The 17,512-nt window shown below is 28.5% G+C and overlaps 1 protein-coding gene across 1 annotated transcript; it reads right to left on the minus strand.

Annotated features, from left to right (window-relative positions):
- Nucleotides 1-355: 355 nt before the first annotated feature.
- Nucleotides 356-8,272, minus strand: LOC127266238 (probable sucrose-phosphate synthase 1). The gene is made up of 14 exons (XM_051296417.1): nucleotides 8,161-8,272; nucleotides 7,849-8,058; nucleotides 7,644-7,733; nucleotides 5,977-6,218; nucleotides 5,673-5,736; nucleotides 4,801-5,499; nucleotides 4,134-4,247; nucleotides 3,897-4,028; nucleotides 3,611-3,787; nucleotides 3,073-3,126; nucleotides 2,925-2,987; nucleotides 1,880-2,812; nucleotides 1,618-1,745; nucleotides 356-927 (listed from the first exon to the last, which is right to left on the minus strand). The coding sequence occupies exons 2-14, from the start codon at nucleotides 8,029-8,031 to the stop codon at nucleotides 657-659; spliced, it is 3,150 nt and encodes a 1,049-aa protein (XP_051152374.1). The 5' UTR covers nucleotides 8,032-8,058; nucleotides 8,161-8,272; the 3' UTR covers nucleotides 356-656.
- Between the last annotated feature and the right edge of the window lie 9,240 nt (nucleotides 8,273-17,512).

Genomic DNA, 17,512 nt, shown 5'->3' on the forward strand with positions numbered 1-17,512 from the left:
ACCATTTTTGTCTGTTTCAAATAACCATAAATAATATTTTTTCATTATTATTAAGTCAGTTAATACACGAAGGACAAAAAAATCATTTACCCATCATTTTTACTATGTGCTAATATAATATCAATATTTCGTGCAATTTTAGTTATATAATGGAAGATATTGCAGTGCTTATATATTGGGAGAGTTATCATCAACTACTCATGGCTATGAGATCGATTTGAGAGAAACTTCTCCAATGCCAACATAGAATTTCCGCGGGTAGAGAAGCAACAAGTTTGTTTGGGGATAAATATGCAAAATTATTGTGTACAAAGCAGTAATATTTTGGAAATTCATCAACGAAACAAACTTGACATGTATAGAAAAGAGTGGGGCATCGAATTAAATCATCATCGAAGCCTCACAACACATGTTTTATTCGAAAGCAAACCGTTCCAAAGGGATCATTCAACACAAGTACCCACTCAACCCTCTCCATTTTCAAGCCCCAAAAAAGGGCTCCTATTTATAATACTTGTTGGATGAGTCCTCGAATCGTAACGAAAAAACATTTATTACAACGTAGGATAATCGTCCGAGAGTGTACCTGATTTTCCGTACGCAGGCAGGCGCATCCCGGAAACACAAACATGTATGTATTGCTCCACAGATAGATCTCAGAGCTGTAGCTTTTCCAACGTGGTTTGGAGATCGGAGCTGCTGCATCCCTCGGAGGTTCTCACGATGTTAGGACTGTCGTAATATACGACGTCGGTGAGAGGGTAGCTCCGATTAGCGTGGAGCTGAGCAGATGCAGTCGAACAAACTCCGGTCAGCACCACAGACTTGTGGATGCCGCCGAGTAATTCTTCGTAGTCGGTATCCCCGCTTTCGCCAACAAAGACCACCACTTTCGATAGATCCATACCCCACCGGAGATACAGGTACCTGATGAGGAGAGTTTTCTGAATTAGTTCTTCTGGTAATAATCGGACATGGGTGATGACCACGTGTGCATATCATGGTCGTGATTGGAACCGTAATGTAGGAAAAACGACAACCGTGAATGAAATAATCTTATTGCTAATCTAGCTACTAGAAGTTTCTAGATGCCCTGCATTCATTGCTGTTAGAGCAGCGACCATTCAACTTTCTAAATATATTTTTTTTATTGCAAAGATGTACCGAATTGTTTTTCAATTAGGCTAATCATCAAAATCTGTGGCTATACCGTAGCATACCAGCAGTGGGAAACAGAGATAGATTCACAATACTAGAACTAAGTGACAATACTCTGACAAAATTTACGCCCGATGTATTACAACAAAGAAAAAGTGTTGTCATAAAAGAATCTGTTAAGGGCGTGTTTGAATTTTGGATTGAAATTTAAATAGTAAAAATTTTAAATCAGAATAATTGCATGATTGAGATATAAATGAATATTGATGTGATGTTTTGAATGTAAATTTGATTTTTAGAATGAGGAATCTGAGGTCTAAAAAATGACAGTTCAAGGTGAACTGTGTGATGGGGCAAGGCTAACAATATTGTCCTAACAATAATGTATACTCAGGGATTTATATGAAAGAAAAGTAGCCAAACAATTGCATATTTTCACGCAATATAAATATATAGTACCTGAGTGCTTGGGCTCGCGATGCCAGGACTGGAATCACATTGATTTTGCTTCCATTTTGACAACAGACAACATGACATCGTAGCGCCTGAATTCTCATTAACTTTCTTAATTCCTTCACAGGGGGGGTCTGAAATACCAAAACAATTAGTAAAAGAAAAACCGCGGGCAGCAAAAGATGGAAATATCAGTTAGTATTGTAGAGCATAAGTCGTTTTAGAAATCCAAAAGATGAAAATAATTACTAACGGTACAGATTTTTACCATTTCAGGCTTCAGAACTTTGAATGTATAGCAGTAATCGGCTGAAGTCTCTTCATCTTCAAGAACAACGTGCTCGTCCTTTTCTCCTTTCTTGTCTGTTACAGAAGCCGCCCACCTGACCAAAGTCCTCCTCAAACCTTCGCCACCCCAACGGTACTCAATCTGTGAATGATAATACAAGTCCACCACAAACGGATTCTTTTCCGAGTGAAGAGATGAATAATAAAGATCACCGCCGCTGTTGCAAATGAATGCATCGAAATCAGTAGCATTCAATCCTTCGGAAATCAGAAAAGAGCGTATTTCCGAGATGTTAAAGGATGTGGCTAGTACAAATCCAACAGAACCGTCCATCCTTTCCTTCTCAAATGCCTCAAAGATCTTTCCAACACTTTCGGAAAGACCGGCGCTTGCATCGCAATCCACGGCAATAACAAAAACGTATTTCCTTCTCCTCAAAGCTGGGAATTTACCTGAACCCTGGTCCCCTTTGTCGGTAGCAGATCCAGATTTCTGAGCACTCTTTGGAACACCTTTGGACCATGCCATAACAGCACTTTCTAGCTTACTTTTACGATCTTCAGGGTCCGCGGATCCATCAGCACTTTCTTTGCTCTCATTTTTGTCTCCATCAAAGGAGAACTTCAAGTTCAAGGATATATCTTGTATGTCTCGTAATGAGTCGCTTGGTGAATCTGATTCTGAATTTTCATCATCATCATCGATCCGCAGCCAACGAGGCTGCCTGGGTTTACATGCTGCTATTTTAGAGAGATATGTTCTGCAATGTTCTGGCCACGAAAAGAGATGAATATTTTTCAATCCATTTGCTCGACATTTTGTCCAGAGATGTTTATCAGCTACAAGTTTCAAGAGGGCATCAGCTATAGATTGCTGATCATGTGGATCAATGAGAAGACCATTATCAAGTACCTGCCATATCATGAAAAAAAGAAAAAAACCCACAAAAAGATGAATCAATATTTGGGGGACAATATATTCAATGACATCCTTGTACTCTTGAGTAGGAAAAAACTCAAAATACCCTGTGAATGTCAACTGGACCTCCATTTTTTGTGGCAACAATTGGCAAACCATGTGCAGCCGCCTGTAGAAGATTGAAAAACCACAACCAGTCAGCCTAATCATCATTGTACGCATCTAGACACAATGCGGATAGCTAATGAGCATACCTCAATAAGTGTTAGCCCAAAAGGCTCAATAAAAGCTGGATTTATGAAAACACCCTGTCAAAATTATCAAGACAAGTGAAGATAAATATATGTATTCATAAACACATCAGTCATGACCAAAAAGATAAAAAGAAGTGGTGATTCATATGCATTAGCAACTTCATTTAACATCCATTGTAAACTATTTCAACCAGGTTGTCCTTTAAATAGTGAAAATTGATAGAAAGCTAAATAAATAAATAAATAAAAACAAGAATTAAGCATATACCTATATATATATATATTATCACTGGTAATCAAGTCCACAACATTATATCCCTGGTAGGGAATTTTTAACTCCAAGAAATACCGGTTTATAAAAAAAGCAATTTTTCAAGAACAGAATTGAAAGCAAACCTTCGGTCGACTGGCTTTGATTTGTACCAAGAAATTTAGCTCACAAGTTAAATCAAGGGCCTTAACACTGAACTCTAGGCAGAAATTTGTAATTCTTTTAGTTTAGCCATGCCAAGCTTTAAACTAGAGAATAGTAAAGTACCTTGGTCTTAGCGGCCAGACGATAGATGTCAGGAACATCAGATTGCTTGTGATGTTTGGGATATGCAACTTGACCGTAGAGATCATATGTATCAATCAGCTTAAGAATTGATAGAAGAACAGATGCATTCGTACCAGACATTTCGTCAATCGTATCTCGGTTGCCCATTATTAAGGTCTGCAAGAGCAAAGAGGGAACAGAAAAAACATTCAACGAAAGTGCAACTCTCCACAAAATGACAAAGACAGAACTCACTAGCTGATGCCTTAATAAATGTGTTACTTACAAGATTAGCAAGCTCTCTTAGTGGGCGGCATTCACCAAATGCTTTGACTAAGGTTGTCAGGTTTTTCTTAGGATCTGGCCTGGCAAGGGCAAGAATCATAGGCTTCCTAGGATTTGTAAAGAAGCGCATTACCTGTCCTTACAGTTGGAGTAGGGATGATATATTAAATTGTCGCTCAAGATAAATTTGTAAATAAATGACCTAAAATGGCATTTGGAGGAATCACATCTGTCTAACCTCAGTCCAAATAGGTGGATCAGGAGACTTCCCATTTTCATTTGTTTCAGTTTCACTATCCATGTCTCCATCATGTGGAACTATGTGATGAAATTCCATTCCGGGTGGAATTACCTGCAAGAAGAAACTCATTGCACTTGGGAAACTAAAAATGCATTAATGTCAATATTGTGGCAAGCAAAGTCATATGTTTTGAAAGAGAAATATAGGATAGGCGACAAGATTATCTGAATCTCATGGAGTACATGATCAAGAACTTCTAATTTTCATGAAATAATTACAATCCTACAATATTTAGCCATTTAAAAAACAGATTATATTCAGGAAATCAGACTGTCACAGATGCAGCAAGTCAAGCTACTATCACCAGGGCATCCTCTTTTATTAAACCTACCGTAAGTGGAGCTTGGAAATAGAATTCTTTCACAAACTATACGCAATATTATTTCTTCGACATTTCATCATCATAAATGTCATGCTTGTGGCCACAGAATCAATTACAGAAAGATGTTACCAATGAACTGCATGCTCAGTAATTCTCAGACAAACAGAAAATTCTGCGAACCAGATCAAAATCGAAGGGAAAACAGATCAAACTAGAATTATTGACAAAAAAAGTCTGACTGGATGAGACCTTCACATTCGCAAAATAAGATAGTATACTTACAACCATGCGAGGCATGAACCGTCCATAACAGCTCACATTACGCTTTATCCTAGCACGAAGCTTACGCTCTAGAATTGGATCAAACCCATCATACAATCGCCACTGTTCATCTATCTCTTGTCTTGTGCTGGTAATGACTATTTCAGAGGCATCAAGGGATAACTCTTCTCCCTCTATTCTTCGCATTATTTTATAGGTAGAGTTGATCTCATCCCTGGACAGTCGGCCTTGTCTCAAAAGTTGTTCCAGCTTGTCACGACCCAGCGAATGACCAGTGAAAATCATTGGAATATTCAGAGCACCAGATAACAGTGCAGCAGAGTCACCTGCATCCGCATAGTGCCCATGGACAGCAGCAGGCCAAACTGGATGCCCATTCCCAATTTGCTCACCAAGAACCTTGGACATTTGTATAATGTGGCCGAGAGCACCATCAACAAATTCAGGGATGTGTGGCCATAGTAGTTCTTTTGGAACATATTTATCTTTTGGTCCAAATGGGATGCGAATTATGTATGCACCACTACTTTCTCCCATTTCCTCTGTCAAGCCATCAGAACTTCGTGGAGGCAGCATCTCCGTGGGTTCACCATAACTCCAGTCTACTTCTGGTGAAGATACTTGCCTAGTGAGCAAATCAACACGATATACACCAGGCATTGAACCTAAAGCCCTTGCCAATTCAACAACATATTTCACCTGGACAGAGAAAAGATTGTTATGTTTAAAGTACGCATCAAATGATCCAAGCACAGCCCTACAGTAACAAGCTTAGCTCTAAACAATGGGTAAATTTTTTCTTCACACAGAAAGAATTAAACATTACATTAAAGAGAACAATTGTATGGAAGGTCCACTAAAGCAAACCCTACCTGGCCACCAGTATCAGAATCACGGCCAAGCTCCATGTTTTCACCACGTATCAAACCATGAAGACTGTAAAAATACCATGTCAACGTAGAATGCAGATAACCTTTATTATGCACGTGAGAATCTCTTAAAAGAGCCATCAAATTGAAAGAAGTTAAATCTTCATTTTTCAACTTGTGATCCTTGAGGATGACTAATGTTCACAAGTTTCAGGAGGTTGATCTATTGTTTGTCATTCAATAAGATGGATGTGAGAAGAGAAAGAAAAAACATAGCAATATAAAATTTTGAAATTTAATTCCATACCTTATTAATACAATGTATAATTTTTTGCCCTTTTGTTGACTAAGCCAGGTCTCCATAGTATCAACTGAACTGATCCTAGGTAATCGACCTCTGTTGCTTTCTCCATGAGTTGAAAGATCACCAACTACATCTCCTTTCTCACCCTCAGATAGGTCTTCAGACATATCAGCAACTGCTTCTCTGCGACCTCTTTCACGTTCCAGGCGACGTTTAGCATTTCTCTGTGCCTCCTCTCCCTCAAGCTAAACAATGAGTTAATCATCAGATAGCTTTGTTGGATTGATGCCGATAAAACCTATACTCTCTAACAAATTTTAACAAACCCATGCCGGAAACCATATGCTTTAACCAACTCTTAAATGTTACAAAAGGCAAAGGAAGGATACATCAGTTGCTATTGCAAGTATATGGCCCAAATCCATTGCAGTGATCATTATTACTATATATTATAAGAGACTGTCATGTCAAAAGGTAAAACAAATCAATGGGTATTATGCAATCCTAATTTTTACATATAGGCACAAAATATTTGGTGCCAATGAAAACTGGCAGCTGTGTTAATACATTAGAGTAATGAATGTGTATTTCTTTTTTTTGGAGTTAAAATAGATTTTATTGATCAATAAAACGCTACATCCAAATAGATAACTCATCATTTCCTTTGGCACTATGCTTAGCAAAGTAGTTTGTTACTCCACTACCGCACCGGGGAATATGTAATTTGTGATTACATGACTGTATTTTGACATTTGGACGTTTGATGCATACTGCATGTCACAGTACATCAAAATTCAAAACAAAGAAATAAAGACTTCTTCTTCACACTTGTTGTAGCACTTACAACTACAGTGGTAGCAAAGAATTAAGTCCTGAAATTATTTAAATCTCGCAGAACCTGCGTGTATAGAAGAACATAACTCAAAATTCAATTCTCCATTTCTCAATGCGATGACTGCTGACTATACCAATGAATGATATGACTGAGAGATTGCAAATCATACAATTTAGTGAGTGCTTGTTTCTGAGCTTCATACCTAGCTACAGCTTTGCACCTAGAGATAGCTTGATGAAAAGTTCGGCAACAAAAAATAAAGCATCACCGGAAAGGAATTTACACGAGGATAGAGAGCATAAAAAAATAATTCCTTTATTTCACACTCTTCTAGTCATGGTAAAATTTTGGAAATAGGTAAAGTTGACCACTCTTTTAGTTATATAAAGCATACTTTAATAAGCAGATTTGCCTCCTAAACCACCCCTGATATTTACACGTGTGAAGAATCACAGCCAGTGGGAATAAAATAATAAGAACAATCTCTGAACGAATTTCACCATTAGTTTCAACAAGCAATACTTGGTCCCAGGATTTAAGGAAAACGAAAGCAACAAAAAAACAAAAATACACACTATCAAATCTTCAGAAGTGAGTTTTTCAGGATGCTTTTCATCAATGTCGAGGGATATATGTCTAACAATAGTTCCAAGCCAATATCTACACCATATATTACCCGCACACCTCTACCATGATAACCACACTTTAAGACAAGTACAAAAATGGGGGAAAATGTCATAAACCAAAAATTCCAAGAAAACGTTTATTGTAGTATACATGATCCAAAATTCCAATGAACATTAGAAGACAGCATAAAAAATCAAAAATAAAAAACCTGCTTTTTCTGGCGAGCCAAATTCCAAATCCGCCAGCACATATTCTCCAACCTCGTGTTCCTCTCCTGCGGACTCCTCGTCGCTTGCGCCTACGAATTCCAAAACACACACACCAAAGTCACGAAACTACTGTATCCATCGATCCATACGCATACACAAGCGCAGACACACAAGCAACAACAGATAAACGCCACAGGCACATACTCGAACCCAGGAGCGATGCAGATCGGACTCATCGAACCCCGTAATCACCTCCTCCACGAAGTACCTGGTCGGACTAAACCTTCCCCTCTCCCGGAGCAGCAGCGATGACTTCGCCTCATCGAGCCCAGGACCTACATCCAGAATCGCCTCCAAGTAGCTGTTAATCCAATCATTTCCCGCCATTAATCCACCGCTCTTCAAATACGTCTCCTGCACGCAACAATTCAACCGAATCAGCACACAGCAAGCTCCATAGAAAGCGAAAACAGATAGAGAGAGATCAGAGAGATGGAGGCGGAGGAAGAAGCAGACGTTTCTGGAGAGTGGAGACAGACGGTGCGTGATGGCAACAGCCAGAAATGAAAGAGAAAGTACTTTTATACTGTGGAGAGAGAGAGATTCCGGGAATATCAGCAAGAGTCGCCCCACCCCAAAAATATTAAATAAATAAATAAAACCTCTATTTTAGAGCCTAATGTTTTTCGCCTAATATTTAGCCTTTTCTGAGTTTCCTGTTTTTTCTTCTAAAAGTAACTCACAAGCTTCTTTTTTTTTTTTTTCTTTTTTTTTTTAGGTTAATGAATAAATTTGTTATGTTCGTTTTTAGAGCTTAATTTTTATTTTTAATACTCCCTACATTCTAAACATGATTTAACATTTGTTTTCTACAGTTTGTTTTCTACATAAAATGTGGGCAGATAATAATATTAAATAAAATAATTTAAAAATTAAATAATATGATAAAGGATAAAAATATATATTCTGATGTAATAGAATGATTGTAGAATGTTTGGTAAAAAAATATATATTACAGGTGTTTGGGAAGAAAAAGTATATAATCTTGTGTAATAAAAAATACATTTTAGGAGAGATGTAATTAGTAGATAATTAAGAATGTATTAGTGAAAATAATTATCTTATAATATAAACAATTATAAATTAAGATCAAGATAACTAATTAGTTTAATTAAAATTAAAAAAATAACAATAATAAAAATTTAAAATGAGATTAAAGTGTGTAATCATTTTCCAAAAAAGAAAAATGACATGGTATGTGGGATGGACAGAAACGGCAACATGGACATGGTATCTGGGACGGAGGGAGTAATTTTTTTTTAAACTAAACTTCTCATTTACCTTTTTGCGTCATTATATTTATATAATTTTTTGTATAAATATCATTGTATTATTAATATAAGTATTTTGGTCATTTTTTCTTAATTTATACTCCCTCTGTCCACACAAAAAGTAAACATTTACTTTTTGCGCGATGTTTAAGAAATAATAGTATTTTAATTATAGTAAGTAGTTAAAAATAGTGTAATGACATATTTTTCTTTACTTTTTCTGCAAAAATAATGATGTGATGTAAAAAAAAAGTGATGTATTTAATGAAACGTTTACTTTGTAATTGAACGAAATGAGAAGTTTAGTTCTAACGAAAGGATTATTAAAAAAAATATTGATATAATATTATTATATTAAAAAGTTCATTAACATTTTTTAATGGAACAATTCTTCATAAATATTATTAAAAAAATACAAATATATACACGTACTAATATAATATATATCATTCATTTATAAAAATCAATCACTCAACCCAAAATATTATTTTTTATATTACCAACACGGTCTTATACTACACACAAAAAAATCAATTCATCTAAAAAATATTGCATCCTGAATATGTTCTTTTTTTTTTTATAATTGTACTACTAAAAATATTTTTACAACTTGCTTGTATAAATATAAATATTTTTATTTGACCAAATTATAAAAAATTAATATTCCATGTGTCCATAACAAAGTATCTATTTACTATTTGCATCAGTATATTTAATATTAAAAATATTATTATATTTATATATATATTTTTTGTACAAATGCTATTATATTAATATTATAACACACTAATAAAAATATTTTTGTCATTTTTCTTTTATTTGTAATACATTTTAGTATAGTAAGTAATATTTAAAAGTCAACACGTAAAAAAATAAATGAATATTCAGAGGGAGTATATATTATTAATAGAAATGTGAATATGTCATTTTATCTCATTTTATACTATATACATATATAATACTAGTATCTAAAAAAAATTAGGAAAAAAAAAACTATATGCAAAAATACAAAATTATCTTGGATTACAGGTTTTCATTTTATTTTTTCAAATCAATATATTTATTTTTTTAGTAAATATATTATTAAAAATATTTTTCAACTATAAATATTACTATCTTTATTTAACCAAATGACAAAATTAATACACATTATTAATAGAGTATGAATGTATCATTTTATTGTTTTTACTGTGTACATATATAATATTAATACTAGAAAAAAATACATCTAATACACATAATTTTACTCAAATAACAAACTTCAATTTTTATTTCTCTTTTATTTTATTTTATATAAATTTTCATATTTATAAATTGCACCATATGACGTGTGTTTGTTTGGGAGTTTGGATTTTGAATTGGGATTTGAATAGTAAAAATTTTGAATTTGAATAATTGTATAATGTGATATAAATAGGCGTTGATAATGTAAAATTGATTTTTAATATAATATAAAAAAAAAGTGTTTGATTTGATATTTTTGAAGGAAAAAATTAAATGAATAGTGTAAATCCAATCCAATCAATTCCCCGAACAAACACACCCTATATTTTTACATTATCACTAAAAAATATATAATTTATATTTTATTTATAAAATTACATATTTTTTTAAAAAAATAAAATTATATATCACTTTTCAAAAAATACAATTATATATCATTTTTAAAAAACTAAAATTACACAAAACATCCCAAAAATAATAAAAATACACAAAATATCATTGCATTTATGAGTGGATTGAAAATAATCTAAATCAATAGTTTTATCATCATAAATCATAAAATTATCTTTTTTTAATTATTATTATTATTATTATTATTATTATTATTTTATCATTATACAAATATCATTATTTTCGTATTTAAATTTAAACATTTGTTCATAACGATAAAAAAAAAGTAAATGAATAATAAAAAATACTCCCTCTGTCCCAAACACTGTGCAATATTTCTTTTTTTGATATGTCCCAAATATCCTGCAACATTTTCAAAATAAGAAATAATTAATTATACTTAATCTCTACCTCTCACTTTATCCCATCACATTACTAAAATAAAAAAATAAAATATACATTTCTCTCTCCATAACATCACCTAATTTCTAAATTATATTCCATCCGTCCCAAACACCCTGCAACATTTCATTTTTGGTATGTCTCAAACACTCTGCAACATTTCCAAAATAGGAAATAATTAATTATACTTAATCTCTACCCCACACTTTATCCCCTCACATCATCCAAATAAAAAAATAAAATATATATTTATCTCTCAATCACATCACCTAATTTCTAAATTATCCTACTTAATACTACCTACCTAAAAACTCGTGTTACTACCTACCTAAAAATTCGTGTCAAAAGTAAATATTACATCTTGTTTGAGGTAGAGAGAGTACTATTTAATATTACATACCTAAAAATTCGTGTCCAAAATAAATATTGCATCTTGTTTAGGACGAATGAGTAATGTATACTCAAGAATTAATCTTTTTTAAAATTGTAAAACGAAAACGGAACACGCCCATAACTCATCAAAGTCAAAGGATACGTAGCTTGGTTTTATTTTATTTATTAAAAATAGTATTTAAATTAATCTTTAAAAAAATATATACAGGACTGAACCCAAGTGGACAAACCAATTTTAAAAAAATTCAATTACATTTTCTTTAAAAAAATATCTGCCCTAAATCTATAGTTTATTAGATTTTATACAAATAGACGACGGATGTGATGACACGATGACTCAAAACCAAATTAAATTAATTTAACGATGACTCAAAACGATGACGTTTTTCATTGGTTATAACAGAATTTAATTAATTAAACTATTAAATTAAAATTTTATTTTTTATTTTTTTTATATGAATAGTATTATTGTAGTTTTAAAATAAAAATTAATATATGATTAAAATAAATTTAAAATATATGTTCAAATATTTTAATTAATACAGTATATCTTAATCAAATATATATTTTAAATAATGCAAATAAATAAAAATTTTATTTATTTATCTATAATTAAGATATATTAATTTTTTAAAAGATAAGAAATTTTAAATATATATTAAAAATATTTGAGAAGAGAGAAATAAAATATGTTGAGTGTACAATACTTTATGAGATTATATGTTATGAATTTAATTAAATTAATATATATTTGCTAAATATATTTTAATTTAATATTAAATTTATGAAAAATAAATCATCTGATTAGAAACGAAAAGAGTATAAAAATAAAATATTATTTTCTCCGTCTTACTTAATTTATCTACTTTAGTTTATACGCAAAGTTTTAGATATTGTAAAATCAGTAAATAATTAAATTTTTTATTAGTAAAAATAATTATAAATTAAATCAAGATAACTAAAAAATTTAATTAAAACAAAAAAATTATTAATTATGAATTTTAAAATTTGATTAAAGTGTATAATTATTTTTTTTAAAAAAAATAAATTATATGGAATAAATAAAAATAGAAAGAATTGGCAAATTAAGTTAGACGAACGAAGAATTTATCATAAATTTTCTTTTAATACTGTACATCCGTCATTCAAATTTATGTCTATTTTCTTTTTTATTTCTCATTAAAAAATATTATATTTCTTTTTTAAATAAAAAATTATTATATTTTTATATTTTTTTACTATAAAATAAAATAATAATAATTTATGTCGATCAAATGAGTATATATTTGTACGAAATTTAATAAATAAGGAATAAAAGAGCAGTATATGTGTCAAATCACATGGTGATGGAGCGATGAGAGATAAGACGGGGAAGGGTATTATTCGGGTAATATTCTGACACACAGCCCGAAACCTTTGCAAGGACAATTGGACAAATTCGTATTCTAAGGGCAATTATGTAATTTCCATGTTCGGTCTGTATCGTGATTTATGACCGGACCGGACCCATTCACCATGTTGTGTTATCTACGGATTTTGTGGGACACTTTTTGTTCTCTTCTATAACCCCCATGCTGTTTGAAATTTGTTGGTCTTTCGCTTTATAATAAAATTAATTATATTTTTTCAAATTATCTTCAATTATTATTTTTAATTTAATTTTTAAAATTTTTTAAAATATAAGAGTATTTTAATTTTTTATATTTTAATTTATATCAATTTTTAATTAAATACTATTATTTTTTAATTTTTGTGTCAATTTCTAACAGGATATTTTTTCTCGGACGGAAGGAGTATTAGATTAAAAAATAATAATATTATTTTATTAGTTAATAAAAGCAGTGGCGGAACTATGATCAAGTTAAAAGGGAGCTATTTTTTTAAACTAACAAAATACTTTTTCCGTTTCAAAACAATAACGACATTTGAGTTCGGCTTGGAATTTAAAAAATAATAATATTATGTTTAAAATAAATATAAAATAGATAGTAAAAAAATTAAAATATCATTAATAGTGTATTTGTGTATAAAGTAATGACATTTATATATAAAAAATATATATAAATAATTTTATGATGATATAATTATTATAAAAATAAAATTATTATTTTGAGACAGAAAAAAATAAAAAAATAAATTATTATTTTAAGATGGAAAAAATATATTTTATGTGTATTTATTGTCCAACTAATTTTATCTTTCTAATTGTTATATTTTAAAAATATTACAAAATAACAATTACAATAATATTATTTATTATATATATTGTAAAAATTCATTTTTGGATTTTTATGAAATAAAAAATAGTAATACATTTTTATTTAAAAAAAAATCTATAATTAAAATTATTACTAGTATTATTATTTATTCCAATCAATTTTTCTATTCTTATATGTATATGTTTAAAAATATATAAAAATAAGAAAATAAATTAAAGGGAGGTGGGGTGGGACAAGGGGAGCTGGAGCCCACCCTTGCCCCTTAATAGATCCGTCTTTAAAAATGTGTACGAAGTTTTAATATTTTTGTTATTTGATTTTGTATATAAAGTATTGTATGTGAAATAAAATATTTATTATTTAAGTTAAAATTAAGAATATTTTAATATTAGTCAAAACGTATGTAAATACTATATCAAAAAATATAAAACAAACACATCCAAATTTTTTTTTAAAAAAAGATTTTTAAGAGAGAAGAACAATGAGTTTGTTTTTTTGATTTTTTTGAGCACATCTTTTCAAAAGTATTAATATCTTATTTATATTCATTATTTTTATATTTCTTACACAAATTTTATAATTTACATAAAAAAATATCTCTTCAAATTATTTTTACAAAACAAACACACCCAATGAATAATGTGATTTGTATGCAAAACCAAAAGGGTTTCCTAAACCATATAAAACAAATAATATGTGACAGACTTTATTTAAAAAAAAACATCAATAGAGTTTAAAACATAATAAAATATATTGGATAAATTATATAATACCGTTAGTGTTTTAGTAAAAATGCACAAAATATTTTGTATTTTATTTATTGCGTGAAAAATCCTTTGTGTTAGTGTAACATTTACACGAAACAACATTTTTTTATCCAAAACTGATGTTTGATTTTAAATAAAATTCGTAAAATATCTTAAATATTTTTTTTTGAATCAAATAAATAAATAAATAAATAATTGTTCAATCAATTTATTTTTATAGTATTTATAAAACTAAGATAACAATTTTGTTCCAAAAAAACTATAAAATGAATTATTAATCAATTATTTATTTATATAATCTATTCAAAAAAATTATTTAAGATATTTTACGTTTTTTTATACAATTTGCGTAATTTAAATATTTATTTAGAATCAATCATTAATTTTGGACAAGAGAGTATCACGTGCAAACTTTATATTAATATAAAAGAATTTCACCCAATAAATAAAATATATAATATTTTGTGCATATTTACTAAAAACACAAAAATATAATATTTTGTACATATTTACTAAAAACACAAAAATATATTATATAATTTACCCAATAAATTTTATTATGTTTCAAACTCTGTTGATATTTTTTTAATAAAATCTGTCCCACATCATTTATCTAATATCGTTTACTCGGTTTTGGATACAAATCACACTATTCATTGTTCTTCTTCATTGTTTTATATGATTGTATATATGTATTTTCTATGTTTATTATGAAAAGTCATATTAGTAATATTAAGAATAATATTTTTTTATTGAATTATCAATTTCTTTTAAATTTATAAAATATGTATTATATAATGTGTATAATTTATATGAATATATTGTATTTTTTAATAATATTAATCCAGCCTTGAATCACTAAAAATAATTAGATGAACAAATCATTTTTATTGGCAAAAATCAATTATTCAACATTAAAAGATAAAAACATTAATTAAGTTTTTTTTTTTTTTTTTTTTTTTTTTTTTTTTTTTAAATTTAAGATCCATCATTAGCTCTTTGAATTAAATAAATTGACGCAATGCGTGACTATAGATTTAATAAGTATTCATTAAATAATGAAACCATTTATTGATTATTTTTAAATAAATACTTAGTGAGTTTAATGCTTAATAATTAACTTCAAAGTTTAAAAGATAGTTAGGCTATGTTTATATTTATATATTTAGATAATTTTTTTCATTCTTTTTATAAAAAATATACTGTTCCCACTTAATTTTTTTATTTTTTTTATTTGTGTCTGTCTCACGTAATTTGTTATTTTCTTTTTGAAAATATAATTATACACTTTAATCTCATTTTAAAATTCATAATTTATATTTTTTTAATATTTTAATTAAATTATTTAGTCATCTTATTCTTAATCTATAATTATTTTTATTAAATCATAATTATTTTTACTAATAGACTTCTTAATTATTTACTAATTATACAATACCTAAAACTTCGTGTCTAATATAAGGAGGGGAACAAATTAAGTGGGACGGAGGGAGTACTACAATATTATTTTATTTTATAAATTTTATACTTTGTTTATTTTAATTTATTCCCATTTATTTTTTTTCCATAAATTTCAAAAGATAATAATATTTTAATTATAATAAATAATTAAAAATAGTGTAAATACAATTTTACCTTCACTTTTATTGTAAAATAATGATGTAATGATAAAGTAGAAATATTTATAGAAAAAAATGAAATCTATAGTTATTAAAAAATAATTAATTTGTAATTAGACAATCCAAAATAAAAATATATATACTGGACGAGAGGGAGTATCAAATTAATATTTGAACACAACATACAAATAAAAGAATATTCTCATTTGTTGGGATTTTGTTCAACAAGTGTGCTATAAAAGAATGACATAATTTTCTGTATATATTATATTTATTAAAAAAATAATAATTCAATTCAAATTATTTTTGGTATTATCTAATACATTTTTTTTATACCTAACATAATACACTTCAAACTAAAAATAAAAACAAACACACCATAAGTTTGTTTTCTTATCATTCTTGTAGCAAATCTTGTTATTTTATTTATCAAAATTCTACCAAAGCAATGCATTTACCTAAATTTTTATTTAGGACATAAATCAATTTTGGTCTCAATATAATTAAAATTTATAAATTTTAGTCCCATTATAAATTTTTCAATTAATTTTGATCTCGTTATAAACAATTTTAATCAATTTTAGTCCTACTGTTAAAAAATTAACAGAAAGTGCTGACGTGGACGTAATAGAGTTGACGTGGCAACTGACCTGAAAAATACACGGTCATGTACAATTATACATGGCAATGTACAATTATACACGACCATGTTTAATTCTACACGGCCGTGTACTTTTCAGTTTTGATCTAATTTTTGTTTTTTTTGTTATATATGTTTTTTAACAAATATATTTAGAATAGTTGTTATAGTTAAAATGGAAAAAAAAAAATTAATAGTCATCTTAATATAATTAAAATATATCAATTTTAATTCAAATATAAAAATTTATAAAATATGTTATTTCGAAAATTTGTCTAAAATTCTTCTATTCATAAAAAAATTTTCTCTTATAAACATCCAATTACACAACTATTTTTTTTTATATTATATTAAAATTTTATTTTACATTTTAATACAATTTCAACATAGATATATATAATTGTATTGAAATATAAAATTAATTTTTAATACAATAATCGTATAATTGTACATGACCTATTTTCCAGGTCTACCACGTGAACTCCATTATGTCTACGTCATCAATTTCTGTTAATTTTTTAACAATAGAACCAAAGTTGATTGAAATTGTTTTTAACAAGACTAAACTGATGAATTTTTTATATTATAACCAAAATTGATAAGTTTTAGTTATATTATGATCAAAATTAATTTTTTTTATTTATTTAATATTACTATATTTTTATGACAATATAACAAAAACAAAAGAAAAAAAAAACTATAGGTGTGTTTGTTCTGTGAAATAGGTCGAAGAAAATTTTTATTTTTTATTTTAATATAAAATATAAAATATTAGGTAAATAATATAAAATAATGAATATGTATAATATATTAATATTTTAGATAAATATATATATATTTTTAAAAGATATATATTAAGTATTTTTCTTAGATAATATACTTA

The sequence above is a fragment of the Andrographis paniculata genome, unplaced genomic scaffold (assembly GCF_009805555.1).
Source record: "Andrographis paniculata isolate CXL003 unplaced genomic scaffold, ASM980555v1 Contig75END, whole genome shotgun sequence".
NCBI classification, from domain to species: domain Eukaryota; kingdom Viridiplantae; phylum Streptophyta; class Magnoliopsida; order Lamiales; family Acanthaceae; genus Andrographis; species Andrographis paniculata.